Source organism: Acanthaster planci, linkage group LG02, assembly GCF_054643075.1.
Source record: "Acanthaster planci isolate LZ-2023a linkage group LG02, COTS_SCS, whole genome shotgun sequence".
In the NCBI taxonomy this organism is placed as follows: Eukaryota; Metazoa; Echinodermata; class Asteroidea; order Valvatida; family Acanthasteridae; genus Acanthaster; species Acanthaster planci.
The window spans coordinates 718,487-745,763 of record NC_141778.1 but is presented as its reverse complement, the minus strand read 5'-3'; the positions used below and the strand labels follow the sequence as shown (position 1 = coordinate 745,763).

General features: G+C 38.8%; 2 protein-coding genes across 6 annotated transcripts in view; one reads left to right on the top strand and one right to left on the bottom strand.

The window, feature by feature from the left end:
• The window catches only part of LOC110989898 (mucin-5B-like), a 71,220-nt gene that overhangs the window by 34,824 nt on the left and 9,119 nt on the right, over positions 1-27,277 (bottom strand). Inside the window, exons 2-4 of one of the 3 annotated variants that reach the window (XM_087133531.1) lie at positions 18,035-18,168; positions 12,286-12,448; positions 11,540-11,692 (exon numbers count right to left, since the gene is read on the bottom strand). In XM_087133531.1, the coding sequence (XP_086989657.1) occupies positions 11,540-11,544 (5 nt within the window). In that variant the 5' untranslated portion in view covers positions 11,545-11,692; positions 12,286-12,448; positions 18,035-18,168. The remainder of the gene's footprint in view (positions 1-11,539; positions 11,693-12,285; positions 12,449-18,034; positions 18,169-27,277) is intronic. The other 2 variants (XM_087133533.1, XM_087133532.1) reach the window with 2 other exon arrangements.
• LOC110989896 (cAMP-dependent protein kinase inhibitor gamma-like) lies at positions 1,651-25,976 on the top strand. 3 transcript variants are annotated; one of them, XR_015424485.1, is made up of 6 exons: positions 1,651-1,788; positions 4,757-5,016; positions 6,506-7,521; positions 22,572-22,727; positions 23,572-23,725; positions 23,914-25,976. XR_015424485.1 is itself a non-coding variant. In XM_087133534.1 (5 exons), exons 4-5 carry the CDS (start codon positions 22,586-22,588, stop codon positions 23,673-23,675), a joined length of 246 nt encoding a protein of 81 aa, XP_086989660.1. In that variant the 5' UTR covers positions 1,651-1,788; positions 4,757-5,016; positions 6,506-7,521; positions 22,572-22,585; the 3' UTR covers positions 23,676-25,976. The 3 variants fall into 3 exon arrangements, 2 of the variants coding, with proteins under 2 accessions (XP_086989660.1, XP_086989661.1); XM_087133534.1 differs by having other exon boundaries at positions 23,572-25,976; XM_087133535.1 differs by having other exon boundaries at positions 22,569-22,727; positions 23,572-25,976.

The window sequence follows — 27,277 nt, the reverse complement described above, 5'->3', positions numbered from 1 at the left end:
TTTTGAAGATTATGGAAGAAGCTCAATGACATATTATTGACACATCAAACCTCCGTCATATTTAGTACAACTTTTCATTTTAATATTTCAGATTCTTTAGCCTGGAATAGATCCACCGTACACCTGAAATCTTCGGTCCAACATTTCCCACCAACAGATCGTATTCGCAGGGGGGGGGGCAATGTTGGTCAGATTCCCCAACGTAATGTATTCATTAGAAAACGTTAACTCTAAAGAACCAGACCCTATTCTACGGTTTCATTCCGACCGAAGTGTCCGACCCCCCCCCCAATCACCCGGTACCATCCCATTTAGGGTTTCAAATGTATACAATACGTTCATCAGGAATACGACTGAGATTGGGTCTCCCGCAAAAAAAAAGAAAAGCCATGACAGACGAAAGCAAGTAACGCCCTCTGTTGGAACTGGTTCAAAATACTGGAAACTTAAACCAATATACATGTAGATTGGTCGAATATGTAAAACGTTAAACTTAACTGTTAGTGTTAACCAGTAACAGGTTTTGATAAGTATTCCCATATTTTTTTCCCAATGAAATTTATTTTGCAAAAATAAAGATTATAACACTTGCGCATGCAGCTTTCAGTCAGAAGAAAAATACTTAACTCTTTGTCCAATGCATAGCGTTCGTTAAAGAAACACGACCGAGTTATCGCTTAGCTAGCAACATGAAAGTCACAATGATTGGATAGTTGCACTGTGTATATGATATTTCTAAACATAATAAGTTCCAAATAAACACAGCTATTCCAAAACAGGAATGGGGAGCAGTCCTTCATCATAAACACCATACGTCGGCTCAGTGCCAGAGGGTCTTTACAGCAAAAATGTAATTTTGAAAATACTTTTAGGGTCTTACTCTGAGCATCCAAGAAAAACTGTATTCAAACGGACTACGTTTGGGTTATTTTATCTATTAAACTTGTTTTTTGGGGTCAATACATTTAAACATCAACAAATTTTGTCACCTGATTTCATGTTTAGACCAATGTTTTCAATAAGGAACTTTGAATGTAATTTTTAAGAACTTTTTATCACTGACACGAAGGTCTGATTCAATTAAACATGGTTGACTTAAGTGAGCCCTCTCGTACACAAATTTTTCGAAACCAACTGATGGGATGTGTGATTGGGGATTATACAATGCAGACTCAGTCCAGCAGACGTTGAGAAAAAGAAATGCAACAAAAAAGCACGAAATAATTCTGAAAGGGAAGTAGAAATCTAATATGGTAAAAATCAAATTCAAAGTGAAAAAGGAAGATTTAACAACCAAATTTCAATACATTGAAAACCACTTTAATATTGCATTCAGACAGCTTGAGAATACCAACCATTCTTCAACACTGTTGCCATCAATTTCACTACTCTCTACAGCCTTGAGGTTTGGGTGTATCGATACATGCATTGTCAACATGCACCTTCCAGCCCAAACACAACACTCACAGCTTTATGAACACAATTGATTTTTCCCTCACCGAAAAGCACAAACAATGCAATATTTATTATCCTTAGTATATTTAGGCTATAAATAGTAAGTCATCAATATTCATGGCCTTGTTTAGACTTGCAGGCAAGGCATTTTGCTCGGGTCATGGCAATGATCTCGTGGTGCTATGCTCGACAAGAGACTACAAGCCGGTAGCTGGTGTGTGTACCAATGACTTGCAAACGAATGTTGCTTGTGATCTCATCCATCACTCTGCAGTCGTGTGTTTATTTGAACTACATGTAGCACGTTTTACATCTTGTTCAACTGGCAAACAGGTAAGACTGTATATCATCCTTGGTTAATTATGCATGTTAAAATCCCTGTAATAAACGTGTTATCACTTTCTTTACTTAAAGTTGTCAGGTATTTGGAACGTCTGCAATTTATATAACCTTGTGAACTGGTCAGTAGACTACATCGTTCCACCACATACATTTCAATGTTTAGATTGTCTGTACTTAAATCTGTTATCCGTTTTACATGCAAATGTTACCGTAAGAAGTTGTTACTATTATTTCAACCTGATCAAGAAAAGGTGAACTGACTTGGCATTCGTAAGATTTCACCTGGGTTTACAGCGGTATAAGGAGCAAGATGTACACGTACATTTATCGTTAGTCGTGACAATTCTTAAAGCAGAACTTTGGACGCTGTACTCAAGACACTTCAGAACTAACTCAAAAGGAACATGCAACAGATTCAAGCTCAGACTACAAATTTCAGTTGCAACAGCAATGTGAATTGAAATTCGCATACATGTCGTTTAGATTTTGTTCTAATGCCAGAGTAGTAAAAACATTTTCAAGACACGTTCATGGCATTTCTCTCACCTTATTAAAAGGGAAAATTATCTCCTCAATTTAGCACCGAGGGAGGACTGGGCATATTTCACCTGTCTCCCTTCTAAAACACCACTTGCCTCAATCTCTCCGTCCAATTTGTACAATTCAAAGATTCAGCGAGGCTATAAAGCAGCAATAAAAATAAGCTGCGTCCCTTGACGGTTGTAAAGACTAAAGACCCAGCTGAGAGGACCAGTGCGAAGAGCAATTGAGACGAGATCGATGTATCCACACTGCTTTGCCACAAGGGCACTTAGTGTCTATTTGTTCAGATCACTCGGACCCAGAACAACACTTGTAAATTGCATCTACAGTACAGAAATAAACACAATAAAATACAATTTTGTCTTATCCAGCCTGGGGTAGAGACAAACTGATGATGCAAAGGGAACGAAGCGTGCTTTATACTCACCCCCCCCGACGAAAATGAACGATTTTGGAGAAATCATGTCAGTATTTATACAATTCTAAAGATATCCTTATAATTTATAGATTTCCAGACATCAGTTCGTGTAAAACGGATAAGCTTTGGAACTCCTATCGCCGAATTTCCATTTCAATGATGTCTTAATACCGAATGTGTGGCTCAAGATGATATATCTGCTCATTGCGTGTTACGCCTAGCAGTCTAGTAATGTACATGGAGTGTTTATTTGTCAATCTACTGATGCTCCGTCGTATGCTTGATTCCTATCATCTCTTATTTTGAACTCCGCTACATCAATGCGCTAGACAAAGTATCAACAGTCCAATCTACTGACTAGCAAACATTGTGTTGTACGTAAGAGTAGAGTGAACTTTCCCGATCATTCTTCTCCAAAATTCACAGTTACTCTTGTTCACTGTCAATATTTGCAATTAACTGAACGCTTGAACAAACAGGCCTCCCAAGGTCGCCCCCCTCCCCAAAATATCTTAGGTTAAAATATGTCTGGAAAAGTGGTGAGCTACTAAGTATTAAATTGGTTAGATATGAGCGGCAAGTGCATTGAGTGACACATTTTTTTATAATCAGTATAGCATTTTTCTCTTCTGCTGTGTCAACAGCTACTGTTTCGATTCCCAGTCGATCCATACTCAGCGAACAATCCAAACAACGCGAAATTACTGTTGATCGAACAATTTTACGTGAACTGCTGAAACACGACACCGCAAGCTGCCTTGTATCAATGCCCTTTAATTCATACCCACTTTCATTCCTCCACCTTATGGTCTTCTGATCTCTTGCCAGTCCTACGTAAAAAGTGAAAACGTAGGAAAATGCTATATCTCTGACAAATACATGGATGAGTGGAAAATTGGTTTCTTGTTTCTTTTTTTTTTCATTTTGTACTGGATGTTCACATGAAAACATCAGACCTCTTTGATTTCATTTTATTTAAAATAATATTCATTCAGCACATTCATGTATTCAGCACATGGACTGAATTAAACCAAAAGACACATTTAGGTTCTTGTCTTAGAGAAATATAATGCATTTCTTTTCTTCAGGCTGAAAATGTATGCATTAATGCAGTAACAAGAAACAAATTCATATAAGGAAAAGAGCTTCAAACTGACAAAATAACTCCTCCGTGAAGAATGCCTCTTTGACAAACTGGAACACCTCTAGCCGTACTTGGTATTGAGCGGATTATAGTGTTATCATGGCAAGAACGAATTACATTTTTCTGTGATAAGCCGTGTGGTTTAGTGGGTGATTCTATCATGAAGTCACAAATAGGAAATGTTCACAAAGTAAACAGGCAGATAAAGCTTCCTGTAACCCTGACACAAGACTGTAGGAAATATGTATTTTTTTTTATTTGTTATTGGTACAGCAAGGGGGGAAATGGCACATTCTACTACCCATCGCACTGTTTTTCAGGATCCGTCAAATTTGAACACACGGAATTAAAATGATGCATGAATCAGTTTCACTTGTTAATGAAAACCCAGAAATATCAAAATGAAGTATTGATCACTTGACACAAAATCATTCTTTGAGTCTTGTCTACAATGACTTTTGATGCTTGCAATGATTTCGACTAGAGCATATTAAACTCAAGACATGGGTGCATATGTGAACAAACTCTATTCTCGTCACTTCCCCCAAGGTTCAAATGGAACATTCCAAACGCAGGCTCGCACATCCACACACGTAAGTGAGAAAGCAGGCACCGTAATTCGACAAATAATATTTTCCTCCTAATGCACGCTATAAATAGAAACTGGCGGTACTCCCCTCGGAAAAAAGCACACAGAATAGGTTTGCCGGTGGCGACACTGATGCACGGCAACCGAGAAAAATTGCCTCGGCTTGTTTCATCCTCTTGTCTCCTGCCGTCAGTCTTTTATGACTCACGCGACGAACCTCCCAGATCCCGCCCTGGCACGAATTTCTTTTTTTTTTCACTGCCAGGCAGTCAATGTGATAGAGATACATCATCAGTACGTCGAATCATCCTCACATCCAGGCCGTGACTCGTCTCAGGGAGGATTTGCCGATGTATTAACAAGCATCGTTGTAACACGTTAATGGAGAAATGAGGATGGTAGGTCTATCCGTCTGCTGAAATCTTATCCCAATCCCTGTCTCTGCTACCACTGTACCAGGAGCGCTGGATAATGGAGCTTCCTTGAAGCAACTCATCATTGTCTAAGTGACAACCTCGAAGTCTGGTATGTCTGATTTCTTTCAGTAACTTTCTGATGCCAGTTCATTTTGATGATGCATATAGAGTACATGAGTATGCAGCTTTGCATTTATGTCAACAATTTGAAAGTTCATAGGAAAAGAAATGTGACTGAGGTGAATTCCGATGTTAGGGGTAAATTAAATGTACAGAGTGTATATATCTGAAAGTTGCTGTACTTCAGATTTCCGTGTGTAAATCTAGAATGAGATGAGGAAGTAAGCGAGCTATTTTTATTTTCATAAAATCTGAAAGGAGGGATTCTGTGAGACACTGGCGGGAGAAGGTTTAAAGAAACTTCGTGAGGAAGTTTGGAAGTTGATAAAGAAAGACTTCACAGTGCAGATTGAATTGTGCAGTGTCGTGACATCATAACATCATTCCTGTGTGTATGGGTCATTCTATAAATTTGGGGTCCAAAATGCGACATTTTCCGTCCCTGTTACCTCTGAGATGTATCATCTAACACGTTTGACAAGGGATGTATCACTGAAATTGATTTCAAACTATATTTATTTGTCTGGCAGCTAACTTACAGTACTTATGCAATCTTGGAATCAAACAGTGAGTTCTAAACATCAAAAAACATATTCCAGACGTAACAGGGACGGGGAAAAAAATTGAACCCCAAATTGATAGAATGACCCGTATGCAAAGACCAGCACATTTAAAAGAATCAAACATGGCGATTCATTTTTGAGTGTACACATACATGTAAGTTGTTCACATTGTGTTATCGATGCAAACAGCCGCTGGAAAATTTTTTATCCATTATAGTCAGGTGTATCACCTGCCTGAATGCCAGTGGTGAGCTTTACTGTTGGTTTCATTACTGGACTTCGCCAGAACTGGGGTTGTTGAATGGCAGGTTACTATTTTTGTCCACGTTTTGCTATTTTTAGTACACTGTAAAATTCCATCATTTTGTGATAGTTCACTTTATGACAAAGAAACACGAACCTGCCTTCACCTACATGTACATGCAGATAATTACAATGTCTCCAGAGTCCGTTGTAATTGTAAGTTCCCAGTTATCACGATGTTTTCCAAAAATCCTGATATTAACTCCTGCAAGATTTTTGAGCAATGCTGAAACTACATGTATATGCTGTGAGTGAAACAAAGTTTTACAATACGGGAACTTTAGGCTCATTCTGTGTTAATCATTTGTTTTTTAATATTTGCCTTCCCACATCTTTAGCGTTTCTGATGAGGAAGCCAATCAAACCTGTTTAGGAGATAAAAATGCAGTTCATGCAAGACTTCAGTTCTCTATAAACAACTCTCACGCCTGCACTGATGACATCATCAACCTGAGTTTCCACTGATGATTTGCCAACTTGTTTATGATGTCATCAAGTGTTAATTGCTCCATCAGCTAAGCATTTCAGATGCTGATTTTATGTAAGAAGAAATGACAGCAACATTTTAAAGTACACAATGAGATTCACTGTTCGCTCTTTTTTTCCTAGCAGTCTCTCTTGGATGCAACTAGCAACTCATCCAGGAATAGGTCACTGAATGGGAACGGATACTGCAACGGTACAGCCAAGGCAAACCAAACGGTAGGCCTCGTTCCTGCTGCAAGGATAAGCACCCGAAGGGCCACTGATAATCCAAACTATCGGTCAGGAAGAGAAAGAGAGAATAAACTACCGATCGCTGACAGGCTGAATCCTGCAGTTTTGCCAGTCGTGAAGTGTTTTGCTGTTCAACTCTTTGACCGGTCAGCCAGACACCTGGGCCGAGAAAACCATTTGGCTGGTGGGGGCTTAATCAAACCTGTAATTGTCTTTTGTGACATTGTTCATGAGCTGAGTGGGCTTTGCTAGCTCGAGCAACTGAGACGAACCCTGCAGAGGTCGCTGAAGATAATTCCTTGGCAGATGGTCATGTCATTCAGTTTAAATGCCTCTGACTGGCTTGCCTCCTTCCATGACGTGGTTATTATTACTCTAAACAAATGATATAAACTTGGGCTACATTTCATTTCAAGCCAGTCATGCTTCATCATTGAGTTGAACGTGACACGTGATAATATAGGTTACCAGAAATTCATCTGGAAAAACTTGCTATTTTGAGGCAAATTCCAACCACTTCTGACGGTCCTGCTGCTGATTACATAATACTTTTGGATTTTACAAAATGGTGACTAAAAGGCTCACAGTTTACCCAAAGTGACCAGCCTTTGTCTGTCAATGCTACGACAGCACGTCATCAGACTGACCCTACATGAGTCGAGAAAAGACTCCTTGCAATTATCCTTGTAAGCAATTTCCACAGAGAGTGCTCCCACGCAGTACAGTCTCCTTCATTAACAACCGATGTAATTGGAGTTGTGACTAGACTGACTACATCTGCATCCCACTTTGTATTGAGGACTATCTCCCTGGAGGAACAATCAGCAGTATTTGCAACATCATCATCACTGGAACTTATAAGACGCAAGGCGAGGAGCAGTCACAAATTTAATTTTCTGTCTACAGATGAGGTAAGAATTCGTATTTTCCCCTTGATTGAAATCAATTCAAAGTTGTTGAAGTTCTTAGTTTTTTGGTTTAAAAAACAGGTAAATTTCCTTGCCAAGAAAAAAGGGTATTTTTATCCGAATTCATTGTGAATAATCTAAACTTGCAGTTTGACAAAGATAGGCAGCCCAACAGTACTCTTTGGTGCGAGAGAAATGAATAAATGTTTTCTTGACGCCCATTCTCAGGGCATACCGGCACCTAGCAAAGAGGTATAAATTTAAACCTTAATATAAACTGTCTTTTTCAGATTCAGGCATTATATGTACAATATTTACACACAGGAACTGCCAAATACTTACAACCCCCTCTTTCCATAGCAATTCAGTTCAGAACCACACCATCTTCTGAAGTCTTACAGTAATTCTCTGTGGCTGCTAAAATTCTGATCAAGATGAGTCATCACTAGCACACTGTGAATGTGAATTTGGAATTTTTGAATGTAAATGCACACCTGTCAAAATGGGAGAAATACGGTAGCCTACGAAACATGTTGTAAATAAAAATGTTCGGGGGGGGGTTGTCTGACAAGAGTCTAGGCACTGCATGTGATTTCTTACTTGCCAACTTGTGGCGATTCAGAAATCATAAGGAAAGATAGTGTCGATTGCAACTCATGGCCAAAGTTAGACTGTCTAAATGAAAGGCGCTTTTGTAGCACACCCACGCAAGATTTAACATATGATTTTTGATACGAGATAGGAAGTACCGGACGGTATATAGCCTGGGGAAAATATACATGTAGGGTACAAACACACATGTGTATACTGTACTATGAAAAAACCGACAATAGAAACTGTGCATTACATTCCACAGTAAGCAAAATAACACGTACAGCACAACTAAAGCAAAAACCATGCTGAATTCAACCAAACGTTGCACAGCTGAAACAAGAACCATGCTGAATTCAACCAAACGTAGCACAGCTGAAACAAGAACCATGCTGAATTCAACCAAACACAGCACTGCTGAAACAAGAACCATGCTGAATTCAACCAAACGCAGCACAGCTGAAACAAGAACCATGCGGAATTCAACCAAACACAGTACTGCTGAAACAAGAACCATGCTGAATTCAACCAAACGCAGCACAGCTGAAACAAGAACCATGCTGAATTCAACAAAATGCAACAAAGCTGAAACAAGAACCATGCTGAATTCTACCAAACACAGCACAGCTGAAACAAGAACCATGTGGAATTCAACCACACCCAGCACAGTTGAAACAAGAACTATGCCGAATTCAACCAAACCCAGCACAGATGAAACAAAAACCATGCAAAATTCAACAATATGCAGCACTCATGAAACAAGAACCATGCAGAATTCAACCAAATGCAGCACAGACGAAACAAGAACCATGCTGCATTCAATCAAACCCAGCACAGCTGAAACAAGAACCATGTTGAAGTCAACCAAATGCATCACAGACAAAATAAGAACTATGCTGAATTCATGCAAAATCAGCTAATCTAAGAACCCGAATTTATGCAAAAGAAACACAAAGTTCACAGACATTTAAATTGTTAAATTCAACAGCTTCAGCAGGAATTATGATAAATACAACGCAACTGAGCACACAGTTAAATGAAACAAAATACATGTAAATTACATCTAGAACCCTGCTGACTACATATGAAAACGTGATTCATGGTAGTCCCTTTATCGTGTAATTTCATGGCTGCAATTATGAAACAAAAAGGCATTTCAACACCAACATGCACTTGCGAGTTAACCTAGTCAACCCCAGCAGGTAGGCTCATAAATTGCATGGTCCCATCTGGTCAGATCAAAACCACGTCATTAATTCCATCAACTAATATTCCCCTTGTCAGATCGCATTTCACTCTAAATGGAGCAAGGCAGCCCCACTCTTTTTAAACTCAACACTAGTGAGATGCGTAACCATCAATTATTCACCTGGAACATGATACAAACTGCCTGCGGTCCTTTTCCCCTGCTGCTTGAAATGCTATTTATTTTACTAAGGATGTATGTATCCTATCAAACATTGTTTTAACTTGACTTTTGAAGAATTGGTATGGTAAATACTTGTATAGTCTGCCTGAATGTCTCAGATGAGTGTGTAAGAATTATAAACTGTGGAACAATTGACCGGAACGAGAAGCAGACAACCTGTGCATATGGAGAGTAACATTCATCCACATGCTGAGTTTATAAACCCTACACAGGTATTTCAGTATTTACAAAGATCATCTAAACATATATTTGAAGGACATTATGATGACGAAAAAGGATTGTATCATTCAGATGATGATGATTTTAACAGATCTAAACAATTACCAAGATACATGAACATGTAAATTTTTTATGCTTGATGGAAACATTTTCCTTTATATATTTATATTTCTAATCAACAGTCATGGTCTCTTAAGTCAGCTAATTTGCACTATAAACAAGAACTTGTTTTCCCTGAACAGATATCAATATTTTGTAGTAAATGTTGAAGGGGGAGGGGTCAAGGAACACCAAATTGAGGAGATTTTATTGACAGTGATCACTCTTCGTTGGCAGTCAAATTTATTTGAGATTTCTTTATTGACTTCTCTCTCTGGATGACAAAAAAGCACAAGATAAAGGTGACTTCTGTTGAGAGTACACAAAAATGTGCAAACAGGAACAGAGCATATGGCTACATGTAATATTATGTATCATGTACGTGTGAAGCTAGAGTGACTGTAACTCAATTTTAACTTGGGATTTTTACCCTGCCCCCGACGTGTATTATAACACTGTGTACTCAGTGTTTGGCCCAAAGGCTTGTGAAAAAAACCCAAGCATGCTCAAGTGGGATCAGATTTTTAAAGTCCATTTGTAGCAGATAGACAGACACATAGGCAATGCATTACACACTGGTGATACACTTAACCTTATACAAGTAACTGTAAGATGTCATCTTTTTATTGTTACTGAAATTTTTATTTCGTGTTTATTTCAATTGTGTGTGTGTTGGGGGGGGGTTGACCCCCTCTGTATCTGTGCCTGACCTTGGACATACATTGTAGACATGGTTCACATGTACCAGTATGGTGAGAGAAACCATCACAGAATACGGCGGGGGGGGGGGATGTGGAGTTTGGGATGTGGTGGGGGAGACGGGATTAAGTCAGACTGGTGCAGACTGTACACCTCCTGACTTCTCTTACAACCACAGTTCTATTTTGGGGTTGTCCTATTTTCAGTTATACTTACAGAGGGCTTCCTCCTGCTTTATTTGCACATGAAATAGCCACTACATTTCCTGAAACGCCTGAGAAAATTCATCAGTAACAGACACCGATATGCACTTGCAGGCTGTCTCAATTTCTGTATCGTTTTCCTCTTAAAATAGACGTCTTTGCTAAGACATGATTACTTACATGTACATGTGACAGTCAGGCCTGACAGCATAATGTTCATACTGGTATTTGTAGTTAGCAGTAAGGGTAAAGCTTTCGTAGGGGTGTTGAAATGTGGACATTTTTAGTGGCTCACTCAGCCTGCAAACCCAATCTCTGAATTACAACTCCCCCCCAATGAGATTTTTAGACAAATGTTTGAGCTGACTAAACAGGCTATTTTGTTTGTTTCAAGAGGGTGTGGCAAAGTTTATGGCAAAAATATCATTAGTCTCATCAATCCTTGAAATCTACCACAAGAATTCTTAAAGAATTTTACATCTGAATCTTGTTCTGCAGAAATGCAAACCAAAACAAAGGAAACAAAACCCCCAAACTATCAAGCATTTCCATATACATGAACATGTACTTCATTAAAATTTACAAATATGCATGCTCATTCATTTCAAGGAAGTATTGAGTATCTTCTCTGCCACATCCGGCATTATTTTAAAGCCTTGCATCCCAAAATTCAAAAGTCTCCATGAAATACAAAGTTATCTGCATCCAGTAATACCCTCTTTCTAAACAAGTACAGTTGAAACAGTCGTTACTAATTTTCAATCTAACGCCTGAACTGTACCTCATACAAAGAACAGAGATCCCACAATGACCACGGGGGATTCTTCATCTCACGGAACGTCGGACTTCCTGTATCCTCTTGCTCCGTTGTTCTGTATTTCCTGGGTCATTGGATTCAGGTGCCGCAGGCAGCAACAACCTGATTCTTCAGTCTCTGAAAGTGGTTGGATTATTGAAGTGACTTTTACTATTGTCAGCACGATTCAAAAAACATCTTATCAAGCTCATACGGCTTTTAAGAGATTTTGGAGTTTCTATGTGTGGGCTACTGGGCCTGAACAAACCTTGCGGGAATAGCAACAAATTCTGATCCTTAGTCATCGTTTTGGAAGCTTAAGTGCAGATGTGCATGTATGAACAGGCCACGTTCAAAATGGCCAGAAATATTCACAATGGTGAATATCTAGAAAAGGCTTGATAAATCTGAGATACTGAACGATATGCCATCAAGACACCACAAGATCACGTTATTGATCTACATGTGCATAAAACGCTATTTGTTGCCGTGGTAACAAAGTGTATAAGTCACAATTTTAATGACGCAAGAATCTTGGTACTTATGTTCCACCGGTATATGGAGATTTTCATGCACTTTATTCAAACTTTTTTTCCCGTTCATTTTATGAGAATCATGAAAATTTTTGATGGCACTCAACCATATGATGAGATGATACCTGAATAAAGTTTAACGTACATGTACAGTATTCTCTCATTTCTACATATACCAAAAGCACTGAAATAAATTACCTGTACATGTACCCGGTGTCAGTAATTAGCTGCATGCAAGGTGTACACATTACACCATACTAGCTTTCCATTTCCAGTACTTTCACCTGCTGTATGTGAAGCTGCATTGCTAGATGTATGCCAAGAATGGACCCGTGAACTCTCAATTTGACTGTCAAATTTCCTGAAAAGGTATCAAATGAAAACCTTGACAAATGAAATCCGAATCTTCCATCCTTCCTTCATGCCCACTTTTATTGACCAACAGTATCCCTATAGTGGTCTGATTCAGGATATTCCCTCTGGCAGCCCTGCGTTGCTTAAGGGGGATGCCGTGACAAATTTTAATAATCAGCATTCCCACATCTTAGGCAGTAGTAGCTGAACATCAAGAGGACTCTTTCTGAAGCTTTAGGAAAATGATTGATACCTCATTTTCTTCATCTACAGAATTCATGAGCAGACTATTACTCCTCGTACATTTGCCTCTGCAGGTGCATGCAATAAAATTGGTCTATAAATACATACCTACTTGTAGGTAATATACCGGTAGTAAATGTAATGATCTCCTGAATGCAGACAATCAGTAAAAGGTTGTCTTTTGTCCATTAAGGCGAGTCTGTGGTTAGGGTTGACTGAATATGACCCCAGGTTGTAAGAGACTTTTCATTCATTGCTGGTAAGAGTGTTGAAATACCCAATGTCAGTGAAATGTGATGAAGACAGCAGTCGCTGCACTTCCAATTTTTCTCCTTGTAATATTGTGGATTTGATGTGAGGCAGTCTATTTTTGCAATAGGCTATTTATTTCATGATTATATTATCTTTGTGTCAGCATGTACTGACACGCCAAATATACCATGTATGTATTGGGTTCCTATTCCACTATGAACTAAAAGAAATAAACCTTAATCTTGCCAATTCAACACTGTACAAAACAGAACAATGTTTAGTCCTCAACAATGGATGGGCCATGAGTCATAAGGAGAATATAAACTCTGTTTGAAAGAAAGTATGATTTACTAAAACATCCCCTGCAAGAAGAAAAGAAAACAGGAAGACTATGGGTGCTCTGTTGAATTTTTCAGCTGTTGAAGCTGCTGTTCAGTCAATCACTGAAAAACTTTCAGTGATCCATAAAAGGTCTGTAATTGGACCCTGCACACATCCTACCAGTTCATTAATGTACATGTACATGTATACATGTACAGTATGCAATCTTGTCTTGATAGCACACACAATCAGGCACTATCATGAACTATCCCTGAGGAATGCCAAGATATTACATGGACACCCTTAGAGGGAGATTCATTAAGGCATTCTCCTTTGGGGTCATTGTAGTTAATGATTCAATTGGACAATTTGATTTGCCGTATGGTGATGAGATGCAATATTGTCCTGAGCGGCAGCGATTAAGTAGGCAGATCTAAGAAAGTATTGATTTTAGGCTTAATGTACATGTATAGGTCTGCCTGGCACGCTAATTACAGCTGAGAGTGGGGCACCCACATTAGAATAATTACAGAAACAGAATAATACCAAATTGTGCATGTCTTAACGTGATTAATGGTAGCTGTATGCATGAATAACTTGTCTAATGCAGGGATGAGATTAGCCAATGTTAAAAATAACTGAAAACAGCTGAAAAAGACATAAAGAGGCTGAACTGTGAAAATCTCCAACACTTTCATACATAGCCAGTGAGGGAAAAAAGCTGAAATTAGCTGAAAAGCTGAGAAATCTCACCCCTGCTACTTAAAAGCTATTAAATTAAAAGCTGGTTAATACATAAGACGGTACATGTACAGCTGCACAAAGGGCTAAGTAAAATGGTTGCCAGGGAGTCCTGTAAATAGTCTACTGATATTATGGGCAGGCATGACAATAGAGGAAATCTGACCGACTCCTCATGGATGGAAATGGTCCTGTAATGAACAAAAACTGCATGTATATCCAAACAAGTTGCTATATGAGTATTCTTTGCATTTTTGAGCCCCCAACCTCCTCCCCCCAAAAAAGTGATACCTCTATCGTATCGTACAGTACATGTAGGTACTGGGAAGGAGTTTCACCATGATCGTTACATCATGGAGGAAGAAAAACCCATGCTGCTGGATGGTGTCAACACAGACTACACTTTTAAGAAGCATCTGCTAATTTGAATTTATAGTCAGAATCTTCTTGTGATCAATTTGTGGGCTGCTGCGATTAAGTCAAGGCCGCATGCTGGTAGTGTTTAAGATCACTGTCATACCAGGGAATTTACATGTACTGTACATGTAGGGGGGGGTACATGTATATCTTAAAGACATCCTTGAATACATGTGATATACCCAACTGAAATTTGTGTGCGAGACAATGAGGATAGCTGCTGTACAATAACTTGAAATTCACAGCTGCTTTTTAGAAAGATAACAAGGGTGCCCTTGTACTCATCTGAAAAACGTTTTGCACACATGTCCCATGTGGGCTGTCAGAAAGCGACAGAGGTTGAGAATTTGTATGATTTAAATATGTTTGAAATTTTTTAATTGATTTGAGACACAAATAGGTTTTTTAATTACACCTACTGCAATTTGATGAATGAGACCTACTCAACTACAGTGTACATGTACACGTATCAAAACAAATAAATATTTTAGTCATCCCACAATTCTAACTTCTTGTAAATTCTTTGGAATTTTGGATGGAATGAAGATTTTCAAAACCAAAACACCTGTTGTAAATGTATGTCCTATTGCCCTATGCTTCAAGGGGATAAGAGTTGAAGTACAGAATACATTTATGAGCTCCCTGGATGTGCACAACATACATGTAGACAGTACCGGTACCTACATGTAAACATGCAAAAACATCCCATTAACAAGTGATACCAACCACATAATTCCCCACTGAGGCACTTACAGTGTATTTCTACCTGAACATAATATAATGAGTTGGCACCATATGAGTGGTACGCTTCAGCACCTTACTATTAAAATTCAGAAATTAATATTTGTGCCCCACACTAAGGGTGTATTGCACTATGAAGGAGGCTTTTAAAGCATGTGCAAATGAAAAGGAGGAATTGAGGCTGGTGTAATACATGTCACCAAAATTATCCAAATGCAATATGAATTTTGTTAAAGATAAACATTGTTTAGAATGTGATTTGTGGAGAAAGTTTCCCTTAAATTGTGAAAAAAAAAATCGTGGAAACAGACTTTCTTATTCAATCGAATCTTTATAAAAATCAAGATATAAAAAGTGGTTGGAAACATTCAGAGTGGTGTTTTGAAATTCATTTTTCACAAATTCTTTTGTGAATATCAAACTCCGCATTTTTCTTGGAGGTACATGTACATGTACGTGTACATGTGCAATAAATTCATGAATTCAGATTTTGTCAGAAATTTGTCAGCTTGGTGCATCCTTTCTCTATTAATATTTTTCAAAGGTACATGTAAATCTAATTTCAAAGAAATCGACTGTCAGATTTGGCAACAGCTTAAGCTCTACCCTTGGACCTTTGAATGTCTGATCTCGTTAATGGATGTTGGACTTTGAGTCTTACTTGGATGCACGATAACATCTGTGAAATGTTGTCAAATGAATACTTTTTGGCACTTCTTTGGCAGGCCAACATGTACACGTAGGAAGAAAATGAATAAAAAAATTCAGTTGAGGCAAATTTCAGAATGGCATTTAAAGTTGGGGATTTGGAAAAGGTAACTTTTGAATATTTTTTTTTGGGGGGGATGGGTGGAGGTGATAATTATAGGTACATGTACATGGAACCTGAATTTTCTCGCCTCTCCCTAGCTATATACTCGTACCTCTACTTTCGAAAAAACTTTCTCACATTGTTTGGGCAAGAAAAATTAATCTGAGTTTTTATCTTTAAAATATATTCCTGACCCCAATATGCAAGTGCTGAACTTCAAGACTGGTATTAGTACATGCCTCGCAAAATTTGAAAAACAGTGTATGCTTAAAAACTAAAGAAAAAGCTAAAGAAAGTTAGGTAACAAATAAGAAAGCTACTTTGGTTGTTTTGCTCATTATTCGAGCAGCACTTGAGAAAATTCTCAAACTGAAGGAAAGTTTCAGTTGAAATGGAGACAAAACAAATGAATATACATGTACATGTATACTGTACATGTACATATAATTTTTGTGACTTTAAAGTCTGATCTTAATAAAGCTAATGGGATCATTTCCTCAATACAGTGGCTAGCCATGAATACTTCATGATGAAGTATACATGCATATGAGCATTTGTATTGGCTGATGAATTAATTAAAAAGTCTACAACTGGGTTAATTGTATTGTGCGTACATGTACCACACCGAGTACATGTACATCTTGACCACAATAAATTAACCTGAAATTGCAGAGAACTGCAAATTAGCCCAGTATTGACTTGTATTTTATACTGTCACTTACTTTCCAAGGTGGCTCAACTCTGCAGCTTAACCAACTGATTTGGAGGAAACATTGGTATACCAGTGCAATTACATGTACATGTACGGTAGATACGTGTACCTCTGAAATTTCTGGGAAATTAATAATCAATCGATAGTACAAGTGGACTATCTATAGTCTTGTATTGTAACACAATCCAATTTTGAAAGGAAGAAGTCTGAAATACAAGCACATGTACATGTACCTGTACAGGTGTATGTACATGTACAGGAACATACATGTACAAGTACATTGTCCAGTTTACTTAATACTGTCATAGATTTGATGCACCAAGCTTCACCTCTATCAGTGATAATTACTCTACATGTGTGCCAGGATTACAGTACATGTACTTCAAATTTCTTCCATAACTTAAGCTGTGCATGCAAAGATGCACATGTACATGTATGCCAAAGCGTTACTGTATGACAAACACCTTAACAAACAGAAAGACATGGACAAACTCCACATGTAATTATCATTTATAAGCCCTCGGATTCCATCTTGGTCTGCTCTCCCCAGGTGGACAGACTGTCATCCCAGAATTTGCATCAATCGAGATCAATCTCCCATGATTAGTTGCGCTGTGCTCTTCTGCCCTCAGGCTTTCCATAACATTTCAAATGAGTTCAAGACTTAACATGCATACATTGTAGATCTAGCTTGAGCTACATGTATTACACAGATTTTTTTTAGGGTTTTATCCTCTGGGTTTTTATCAGAACATCAGTTTTTAGAGCTGTCAGCAAGATCAAGCACAACCTCTGGAGCTCTGGGCGGTAGATACTTAATTAATACCAAAGGTTAAAAAAAACCTGACTTGAATATCACTGAGTTCTGTTCCTTTTTCATGCAAGCACTGAAGATCTAGTACCTGTAATTGACACCCAGAGGGCTAGAAGGTGAAGCAGTCTCAAAGGACGGTTGACACTGAGCTGACAATCAACTGGCTACTTGTAATTTATAAATGAGCAAGTTCTAACAGGTATCAGGCACATGGGTCATTCTTTAAGTTTGGGGTCCATTTTTTTCCCGTCCCTGTTACATCTGGCATTTGATTTGTAATGTTTAGAACTCATTGTTTAATTTCCAAGACTGAATAAGTACTGGAAATTACCTGCCAAACAAATAGAAATAGTTTGAAATCAATTTCAGTGAGACATCCCTTGTCAAACATGTTAGATGATATACTTGTCGGAGGTTACAGGGGCAGAAAAATGTCACACTTTGGACCCCAAATTTATAGAATGACCCAGATGGCTTTTGGGGGCTCAGGACTGGCTCAGCTTGGTGCAAAGGGTTGAAATCTGTGTTATGTTTTCCTTACCAGTGGCAAGTTCTGGTCTAGCCAAGAGCAAATAATGTAGCTGTGGAGGACATCAGTCCTTGGTCTTCTTGCCTCAGATGGAGTCTTGCCATCTTTTCTCTCCTTGACTTCCACTGATACCGGTAGTAATCACCCTATAAATGACACAACGTAGGGTAACGCTACCTGATTAGTATTTTTGCTGAGAACTAATTTCTGAATCCTCCAAAATGCTTTAATTAGCAGGAAACCGGTGCAATGAAATGTCATGTAAAATTCCTTTGAAAATAGAAATGATTTCTTAAAATATGTAGAAATAATCTTGAGTGATTGGGAGCATAAACCCAAACCTTCATTGTACAGTGCGTTTGAACATATCTGTATGAAATTTGTAAATGAATAAATTATTATTATTATTGGACTGCTTCCCTTCAAATAAACTTGCACTTTTCATGTTTTTCAGAATGTATCTGAGAAATATTTGCAAGATACCATACACAAGTACATGTTAATGCACTCATCAATTTCATCATTGTGAGAAAAAGCACATTTTTTTCAATTTGCCCAAACTGTCCCTGAGATGGTTACATAAATGTGGTAACAGATGACTAATGCACGTACTTCATCTAATATCAGGAAACAAATGGGTTCCACTTGCAATTTATAACAACCACTAATGTAACAACAGAAAAATGCTCTATAGATTTCTTGATGTCCGCAGACTGTCCAGGTGCATGGTGAACTTTGATCAAGGGTTGTTCAGAGTGGTCAGGAGTGTTAGACGAAAAGTCAAAGCTAAAAAGCTTCACTCAAGAGTTAGAGAGAGCATATTGGATCGTGAGGAAAATACTGCAAGCTCATGCAGGAGTTGTCATTGTCTGTACAATTCAGACTTGATTTGAACTGGTGTTAAGACTAATGGACAAGATTTTCTTGCAAAGAAATTTTGCTATAACCGAGGCAATTCTTTGTAGGCCTACTGGAAACTGGGTTACCAAGCCCAATGGAAAGGAAAAATCATCTAAACTGCATACATACGTGCACCTGTACGTGCACCTGTATATCCTTAAGTGGTTGGATCTACATGTACGAGTACATGTAGACGTAGTAATTTTCAGTCACAGACATCTACGAAGCTGATGAATTTGAGAGTTTCAGAGAGCGATTTAAAAAAACAAAAACCAGAGCTGCCTTCTTTAAAATCTGGGTCTCGTCAATTTGCCAGTTTATTTAGATTATTGCGTCCCACGGATTTGTGCCCAGGACACACTGTTTGCTGAAACGTGATTGATACTGTCAGGTGAAATTGGACAGAATACTGATGAGAGCAGAATAATTTACGCTTTGATTCACATATCAAGAGCAACATCGGCTAAAAATAGAAATTTGCAGTCTAATACTTTGGGGAACGATTAATTTTTGATTACTTGCCAAAATCTCATTTACTCACCAAGTGAGCAGAATTTTTCTTCAGAGAGTTAAGCCCGCTCTTTTTCTTCAGGATTCATTTTTTTCAGAAAATAATTAGGAATGTCTTGTGTGTTTGCTTGATGGAATTTACACTGCAAAGATGGGTCTCCTGTTTCTTGATTTGACTTTGACTCGAAAAAGAAAATTGCATTTACAAAGACATGAAAAAAAATTATGCAATCGATCCAGAGAGAATTTTTTAAAAATTTACACAGGTACATCTTTACAGAGAAAGTAATTTCAAGCTGTGGCAGAAAAAAGGTTGAAGTCTACATGTAAATGATTCTGCTTTTTGCACAGAACAACCGTGTGCTTCTTAAAGCCTAATTTACATGTATATACATGTGGTCCCTTGTTCATCCTTGTGGAAGAAACTCATACTATGAGATCTTAATCTCCTGAGTAAATGTCAATCACATCTCACATTCTCAGTTAGTATTGAACATGAAATGTACAACACAAGGGAATGCCACTAACATGGCTGACCAACATGCATGTATGCAATCTAAATGTTATTTCCCTCTGATAAACCTCAGGGATTTATCATCTCACTTTTTGAGGGTAAATGGCAGGGGAAAATTCGAAAGTGTGGAAAGTATTACTGACATGACAGATTTCTGTGATACTATGCATGCAGTGACCTTTCAGGCGTCACACTTGAAATGACCTGTAGCAGCTTCATAAAAAAAAACCCCAAATCACCCGCTCATGGTTTACAGTAATGTATAAAATGGACACAGAACAGGTGTTTCCAAACTTAATTGGTACTGATCTAATTCACTTATTAATTAAACTTATGAAACACAAAAAATACATGTAAGCTGCTAAGCTACAAGCTACAAAAATGAAACATACAATACATTGTGTATTTCGTTAGTGTTTAAACACTCTAAAGTTTTCAAGCTTGGAGCAGGTACATTGTACATTCATGTGCTACATCAATTACACTATCTAAATTGGATTCAAGATGTGCCAGGAATAGAAGCAGGAAAAAGGTATTTTCAGCTTGTCAGGCAGCCTGGGGACAACAGAAGCAGAGAGGTCAACAACACGCACACCTGTGAGAAATGTCACTGGGTTCTATTTTTGAAGGCAAGTGGCAACGTTTTGTGATGATCAGCATGAAAGCATGGGATGGGTGTTGAAGACTAGCACCCCATCTTCTATTTTTGGCAACAAGTCAGCCGACTCGGTTTGCAGTTGCAGAGGTGCAGGTATCATGTTCCTGGTTTGGCGAGGGTTGTCGTTTCCATCAGCACTGTAATGTGTTGCCAATCTTGAGTGCTTATGAAGGACGGATGTAGTGCTGCATTCGGATCCCTGTACGAGTGCTCCATAGTGGAAAATCCAGAGTTGTCAACGAGGCTGACTCACAGTCGACTTGTCATTTAGTGCTGGAGGCATATTTTTCTAAATAATCTCTGTGACTGATAAGTGCAAGTGCATGTACTTAGATTTTACCCCTGGGGCAAATTCCAAGTTCAAACTTCTGCTTGTGTGCCAGAGTATACGAATGTTACAAAAATGTAATGCAAAAAAAGAATGATGGAAAGAATGACACGATAATTTCAGGACATGAGAAAGTTGTTTGCTCACAGAGTAAAATGTCCAACATATTCTGGTTGGCCATTGTTAACTTGATCATCTGAAACAAATCTGCTCTTAAATTATCCATCTCCGGTAGGCCGTGTTCTACCATTCACCTTGTGGGATAACTTAATGGATTAAGGAAACATGAGTTGACATGCATCAAGCAAGGATGAAAGTCCACTAATGGAAAAATTAATACAAAGCCAGTGAAAAGACAAATTATGCAAAACCTGCAATTTTCTTGCATGGGTGGAACACTTGTAAGTTTGACACAGATCCATCCTTCTAGCACTGAACAGTGTTGGAGGTCTCGAGACCTGGTCTCGGTCCCGAGACCTTTTTTTGAGGTCTCGGTCTTGGTTTCGGCCTACAAGAGTCTTGGTCTCGGGAGGGTTGGTCTCGGTCTCGGGAGGGCTGGTCTCGGTCTTGGTCTCGGTCTCGGATGCCGAGGTCTCGGGTCTCCCACCCGAGACCTGCCGAGACCATGACACAAATGCAGAAAATGTGCGTCAACAATTCACGCTCGGCCGTGGCAAAATCCCGTACCCGGATCGTACGGTACATACAGCACAATTATGTATATAGCAGTGCTGCTTGCAGTGCAAGTTTTCCTCCGAATGAGTCTAGTTCCGAATTGCACGCAATTCCGCATGTATGCTTGGAACATGTACGACATGGTATTCACGATAAAGAATGAAATCACAGCTGGAATGGAGACTAATGCATATTCTCAGCCCGGAGCACTGGTACCCCGCGTGCACTGCCTCTGTCATTTCACAGTTGTGTGTATGCATACATGTACATGTACATGTACTTTTAATAGGGAACTGCCCATGATGTTGTGTGACCCTTCTAACCTCTCCATTGATCATTACAGAGTATAACTCATAAACTGAACTCATGCACACCTTTTGGCATAGTCCGAGCAACTCAGACCCCACGTTTTGCCTTTTTAAACATTTGGACATGGCCCGCCCACGTTCATTTTGCTATACATGTGGAATACAAAAACTCTGTACATGTACATGTTTAATGTACGATTATGCCGTATACTCTATACAAAATTCTATAGCATCGGCAGTCCGTGCCTTCATGGTCAAAATAACTGTGTGCTGTTTTTCCCCAGAGTTCAAATAAAACTCTTTCATGGAATATTAAATATGTTGTGTGCTTTACATGTAAAATTTGCACTTAATTTTGCTGTTTAATGCCAATTGTCCACCACGTTTACCATCAATGAACTACATGTAGGCCTACATGTATATATTGTATATGTTGTGCAAGGTCTCGGTCTCGGTCATATTGGTCTCGGTCTCGAACTGCAAAAGTCTCGGTCTCGAAGTTCTGGTCTCGGTCTTGAAAGAGCTGGTCTCGGTCCTGGTCTAGAATGCCTTGGTCTCGGACATAAAGGTCTTGACTACAACACTGGCGCTGAAACAATCACACGAAATACACAAATGGCTTCCATCTCTCCTTCTCTGTCTTTCCTACAAAGTAGAAACGGCAGGCAGGATGGCAGAGGTAGCAACAAACTTAACAGACTTTACATCCACTGGGAGGACTGGAAGGAGGAATGCCCTACCGGACATCTTAGATGTTGGAGAACCTGTCAGCAATGAGGAACTGGTGGTCAGGCTTGATAGTCTGGCAATTGGTAAGGAAACAGATTTGTCTCTCAGCATCTTGACCTACAAGAGTTACTGTAATCAGATGAATGCCCTTCACTTGGGGAGTGTAAGGAGTATGAGTGTTTGTGCCCTCACCCCAATATTTTGCAGCAGGTACCCCGGTAGCTCTTTTTTTCATGAGTGCCCTTTAGTCATAATGTGCAAACATCAGTATTTAAGTGTGCCAACATAAAGCCAGCTTCAAATTCTGTCCATTTGAGAAGCGCTGTCATAGAAAGATGGTTTTGGGCCCTCCCTTTCAATTTTACCAAACTTAGGAGACCAGTCCAAAAACTCTTTCTACATGTACATGTACCTTTCAGCTCAGTTGCTGATTGCCTTCCCCATAGTCTATATAGTCTTCCCCATACTCTATATGTACATCTTTGTTCTTAAACCCTTGTCAAACAGTGGAGAGGAAGATGCTTGTTCTGTGCCATCAGACAAATCACGGATTTTTCACTTCCGTTACCAACGTACTTGTACATGTACATACTCAAAGTCTTTCTGTAAAACTGGTACTATCAGCAGCTGCTGTTTAACACTTCTTTGGCATCAAACACCAATTTAAATGCATCTTCATGAAGATGTTCAGTAACTTTAAAGGAAATTCTCGGGCATTTACGTGTATCTTTCTCTGCATCTTTAACATTGTTTGTGCAAGGGCGTGTACAACAGGGTAATGACCAGGTGCAAGTTACTGTAGATTTACTAATCACATCTTCCTCCCCGGACGCATCAATGGCAACATAACATCCATCATTACTGGAAGTCGGAGGCATGCACTCAATGTTCCTATGGAGAACACATTCCCTTCTTTTAATTTTGCAGATGGAAAAAGTGATACAGCCAGCGGGGGTACGGAGGCAGAGAACTCCAAAACGGAAGGGGCATCACCATCATCAGAACACTGTGAGAAATCAGAAGGGACATAGCAATGAAATCACCTTCCCCCTCTACATGTACATGGACTTTCCCTGAAGAGGTACATACGCACGTGTACGGTATACCATACAAGTAATTGATTGTAGTGACTATTGGGGGTACCTTTGCATGAGAAAACAGACAGCAGAACAAGATGGAGGAATTGTTGAGTCTTACACAGCATCATACATGTATGTTACTCTATGACAAAAGGTACATCCAGGGGCTCTCTATTCGACTTTTTGACAGGACCCTGGAATGAGAGCTGAGGACTGTATTCAGAGTCAAACCAGCATCTTAAAGGCAAATTTTGACTTCTGAATTAAACTACACTGATGGTGCTTTTGACGAGGTGTTGCACAGTACATCCTGACCAAGCAGGGCTAAAATGAAGAGACTACTGTGACCTGTATATAGTGTGACAGCACAATGCTATTTGTACATACATAAATAGCTGTTTCAAATGCATCGCTCACCTTCCTTCAACCAAACAACGACTGCCTTCCAGAGTAGGGTGATCTTCCAGGTATATCAAATCAACAACTGACATGTGCCTCGTCTACTCATTGTTCACCTCTGTTTATCAATGTTCATGATAACTGTCTGTCAAGCACATTACTGGTCAATGCTGTATTAACTACTTCATCCAGATCCAAATGTTCCTCCTTTGAGAATTTGAGTAAGTTCATCCTTTTGGTTTTAATTAAAAAATCAAATGCATGACCGTACAGTACATGGCACACATGTGCTGGTACATCTACCGGTACATGGACAATAACTTATAAACCAACAACATCCAGTAATGTAAAAACAGGGCCATGATCAACAGAAAGTTGGTCACTTCCTAACTGATTACTACACCTGCAGATGTATCATACACGTACTTTAGGGGAGAAACAATGCCTGATTAGAAATACATTTATGACATGATGCACATGTACTATACATGTACATGTACCGGTATAGTATGCAGCAAACTGTGTTGTACATGTACATTGTACATGTTTATGTACCTGTACGGACATTTGTAATACATTTCAGTACTGACAATATCTCATACATGTATTCAATCTCATATTGTCACTAATAATGCTGAAACTCATACACTGATGTTGATGAACAACAGACTTGAATCAGGTTCATCTCAGACATCAGTTCTTTGAATTTTTAATGACCAGTATGTCTAACATGGCTAAAAGTGAAAAGTACATTGAACCGATAAGTACTGGTACATGCATGTACACATGCCTAATTTTTGCCTCTTTTGAACAAGGAAACTTTGGAACGGTGCTCTGTAAATGAAGACAAAACAAATGCAAATTAAAATATGTTTTGTTTTGTTGTTTTAGATATCACAATTGATTAAATTTGAAGCAGAAAACATGTTTATAGTTTCTAAGAGAAATTGGAGAAACAAGAAACAACTCAGGAAGACAACATTTGTTTCAAATTTAGTTTGGACAGAAAAAGTGAATAAATTTAACAGGCACTGACTGACATTACATAAAGTTCTGCTCTTAATGAAGCACCAGTACAAGTTTGCTGTTCTGCCTCCATGAAAAGGAACTTACTTTTTGTCGGATTGATTTGAGATTGGTTTGTTTCTGCAATGTACATGTGGTGTTTTGACAAGCTGAAAAATTTTAGCATTTTTCAACTGGGGAAAAAATCCACGTACAGTAATTATCCCCAGTAACTCCTTCTTGACAAATCAACCAAAATGTACATGTATTTGACTTAATAGTAAGTGTAAAGTTGTTTGGCTGTTTGTAAATAATGTTGTGTACATTAACTTCTTTTGCTGAATTGCGCCTAAGCAAGTGTTGTTATTTGTGGTCTGGCTTGGAGTTTTTAAAAAGAAAGTTGCCTTGGAACTACAGGTGGCCATGATGTCAGATTTCTAATGGGGTCTTTCTTTCACAGCTAATTACCATAATGTAAGAAGTTGCTGTCCTGTTCCAGTGGTTCTAATGGATAATTTCAGTCTTAAAGCTTCACACTTCACCAGCTTTTGGAGGAAGCTACAGGATTCCATAGGATTGAGGAAGGCAGAGCCAAGCCACTGGTTTCCTCATATAGCAGAGGACATTTCAGTCTGAAGGGATCCTAGTAAAACAATACTTTCAGGAATTATGGTTAATTAAATGGTGATATTAAATTAATCAAAAAATTCTTTGCACATTTCAGTTAGATTTACCAGAACCTTTATCTTGATAATAGCAGCAAATTATCTGAAGCCTTTTTCCAAACTTTCATATTATGTGTACCAATAAAGACTGCAATTCAATTGAGTATAAGCTTACAGCAAAATATCATTTGTCCATTTTCTTTCTTTACATTGTCAGTGCCTGCCACATTTTTATGTAGTGTCCCCCAATTGCTCAAGATTATAGCCAAAGGTTGCCACTCCAATGGTGGCTGACACCTGAAACCCAGTACAAGATGGATAAACCTAAAGTACTTCAATTACTTTGATGCAATGACTGCAATATAAGTGACTGAATCTTGTGTCCATCACAAGTCGACTGAATCTTGTGTCCATCACAAGTCATTGATTGTGGACTCTGTGGTGGTCCTAAACTGGATTCAACTCATCCTAACAAATTCATTAGCAATCAAGTGGTCGAGGTACTTTATATGAGGTGCTTGTTAGCAAGCAAGAGGTCGTGTATTCGAGTCCCACCCTGGTGAACTTAACGCAGGGCATTTTCTTACAAGATTTCTGATAGCACAAATACTTGCCAAATCAAGAATGTGAAGTCAAACTTCTCAGAGAAGTTTCATGCCATAATTTCACACAAAAAATCAACGCAACACACACACGCATGTGAAGTGATAAAGTACACAAATCAATCTCAAAGCATAGTAAAGTAACATCCTTCGTCGCAGACAGAATAATTTAATCCCCATGAGGCTGAGACCCAAAACATATACATCCTCCGGTGAGACCTGGTACACACTACCGTTGATGTGGTTCTAAATTATGAATCTAATCCTCTGTTAAGTATGCAGAACGGAGTTTGCAATTTCAGACCTCATCTGATAATCGACCAGTGCCAAGTGACTCATCACCCTAGTCGTTCCAACCACAAATGAACAAATTTTTGAATGCATGTCATGCAGGTTTTCGAGGTAAGGTTGAGAGTGGAAAAGTGGAGCAAATTTGGAACCTTTAGAATGATAAAACTTCACCTTACCTTTTCAGAATTGCAAATCTGAGAACACAAATATTTGAAAACTTTGATTCAATATCTGATTTCCAATTTTTCAGGAAGGCTAACAGCATGCAAATTTTGGACCCCCACCCAGGCAGCTGAGCAGGTCACAACCTCCTCATGGAAAGAACAGGAATGCCCAATGAAATCTTTTTCAAAAGAATACAATGACCCCTGCTCATAACTTTCTCTTGCTGCTCAAAGGTGCAGTCTCTTTCAGTCAGTTTGTTTCACATGGATCTGAATTTCAATCAGTAATCCATTGTTGGTTCACTTACATCAAAGCCCCCCCATGGATGGAGTGAACCAGTGTTGAGATCACTGATCGAGATCCAGATGGGTATGAGACACACAGAGCCTTTGTAAACAAAAGGGTGAGTCATGCATTCAATGGATAC

Coding starts and splice junctions, on each gene's coding strand:
- LOC110989896 (XM_087133534.1), top strand. CDS start 22,586: ATGGCAGAGGTAGCAACAAACTTAACAGACTTTACATCCACTGGGAGG. Junction 22,728..23,571: donor GCTTGATAGTCTGGCAATTG/GTAAGGAAACAG, acceptor TTAATTTTGCAG/ATGGAAAAAGTGATACAGCC.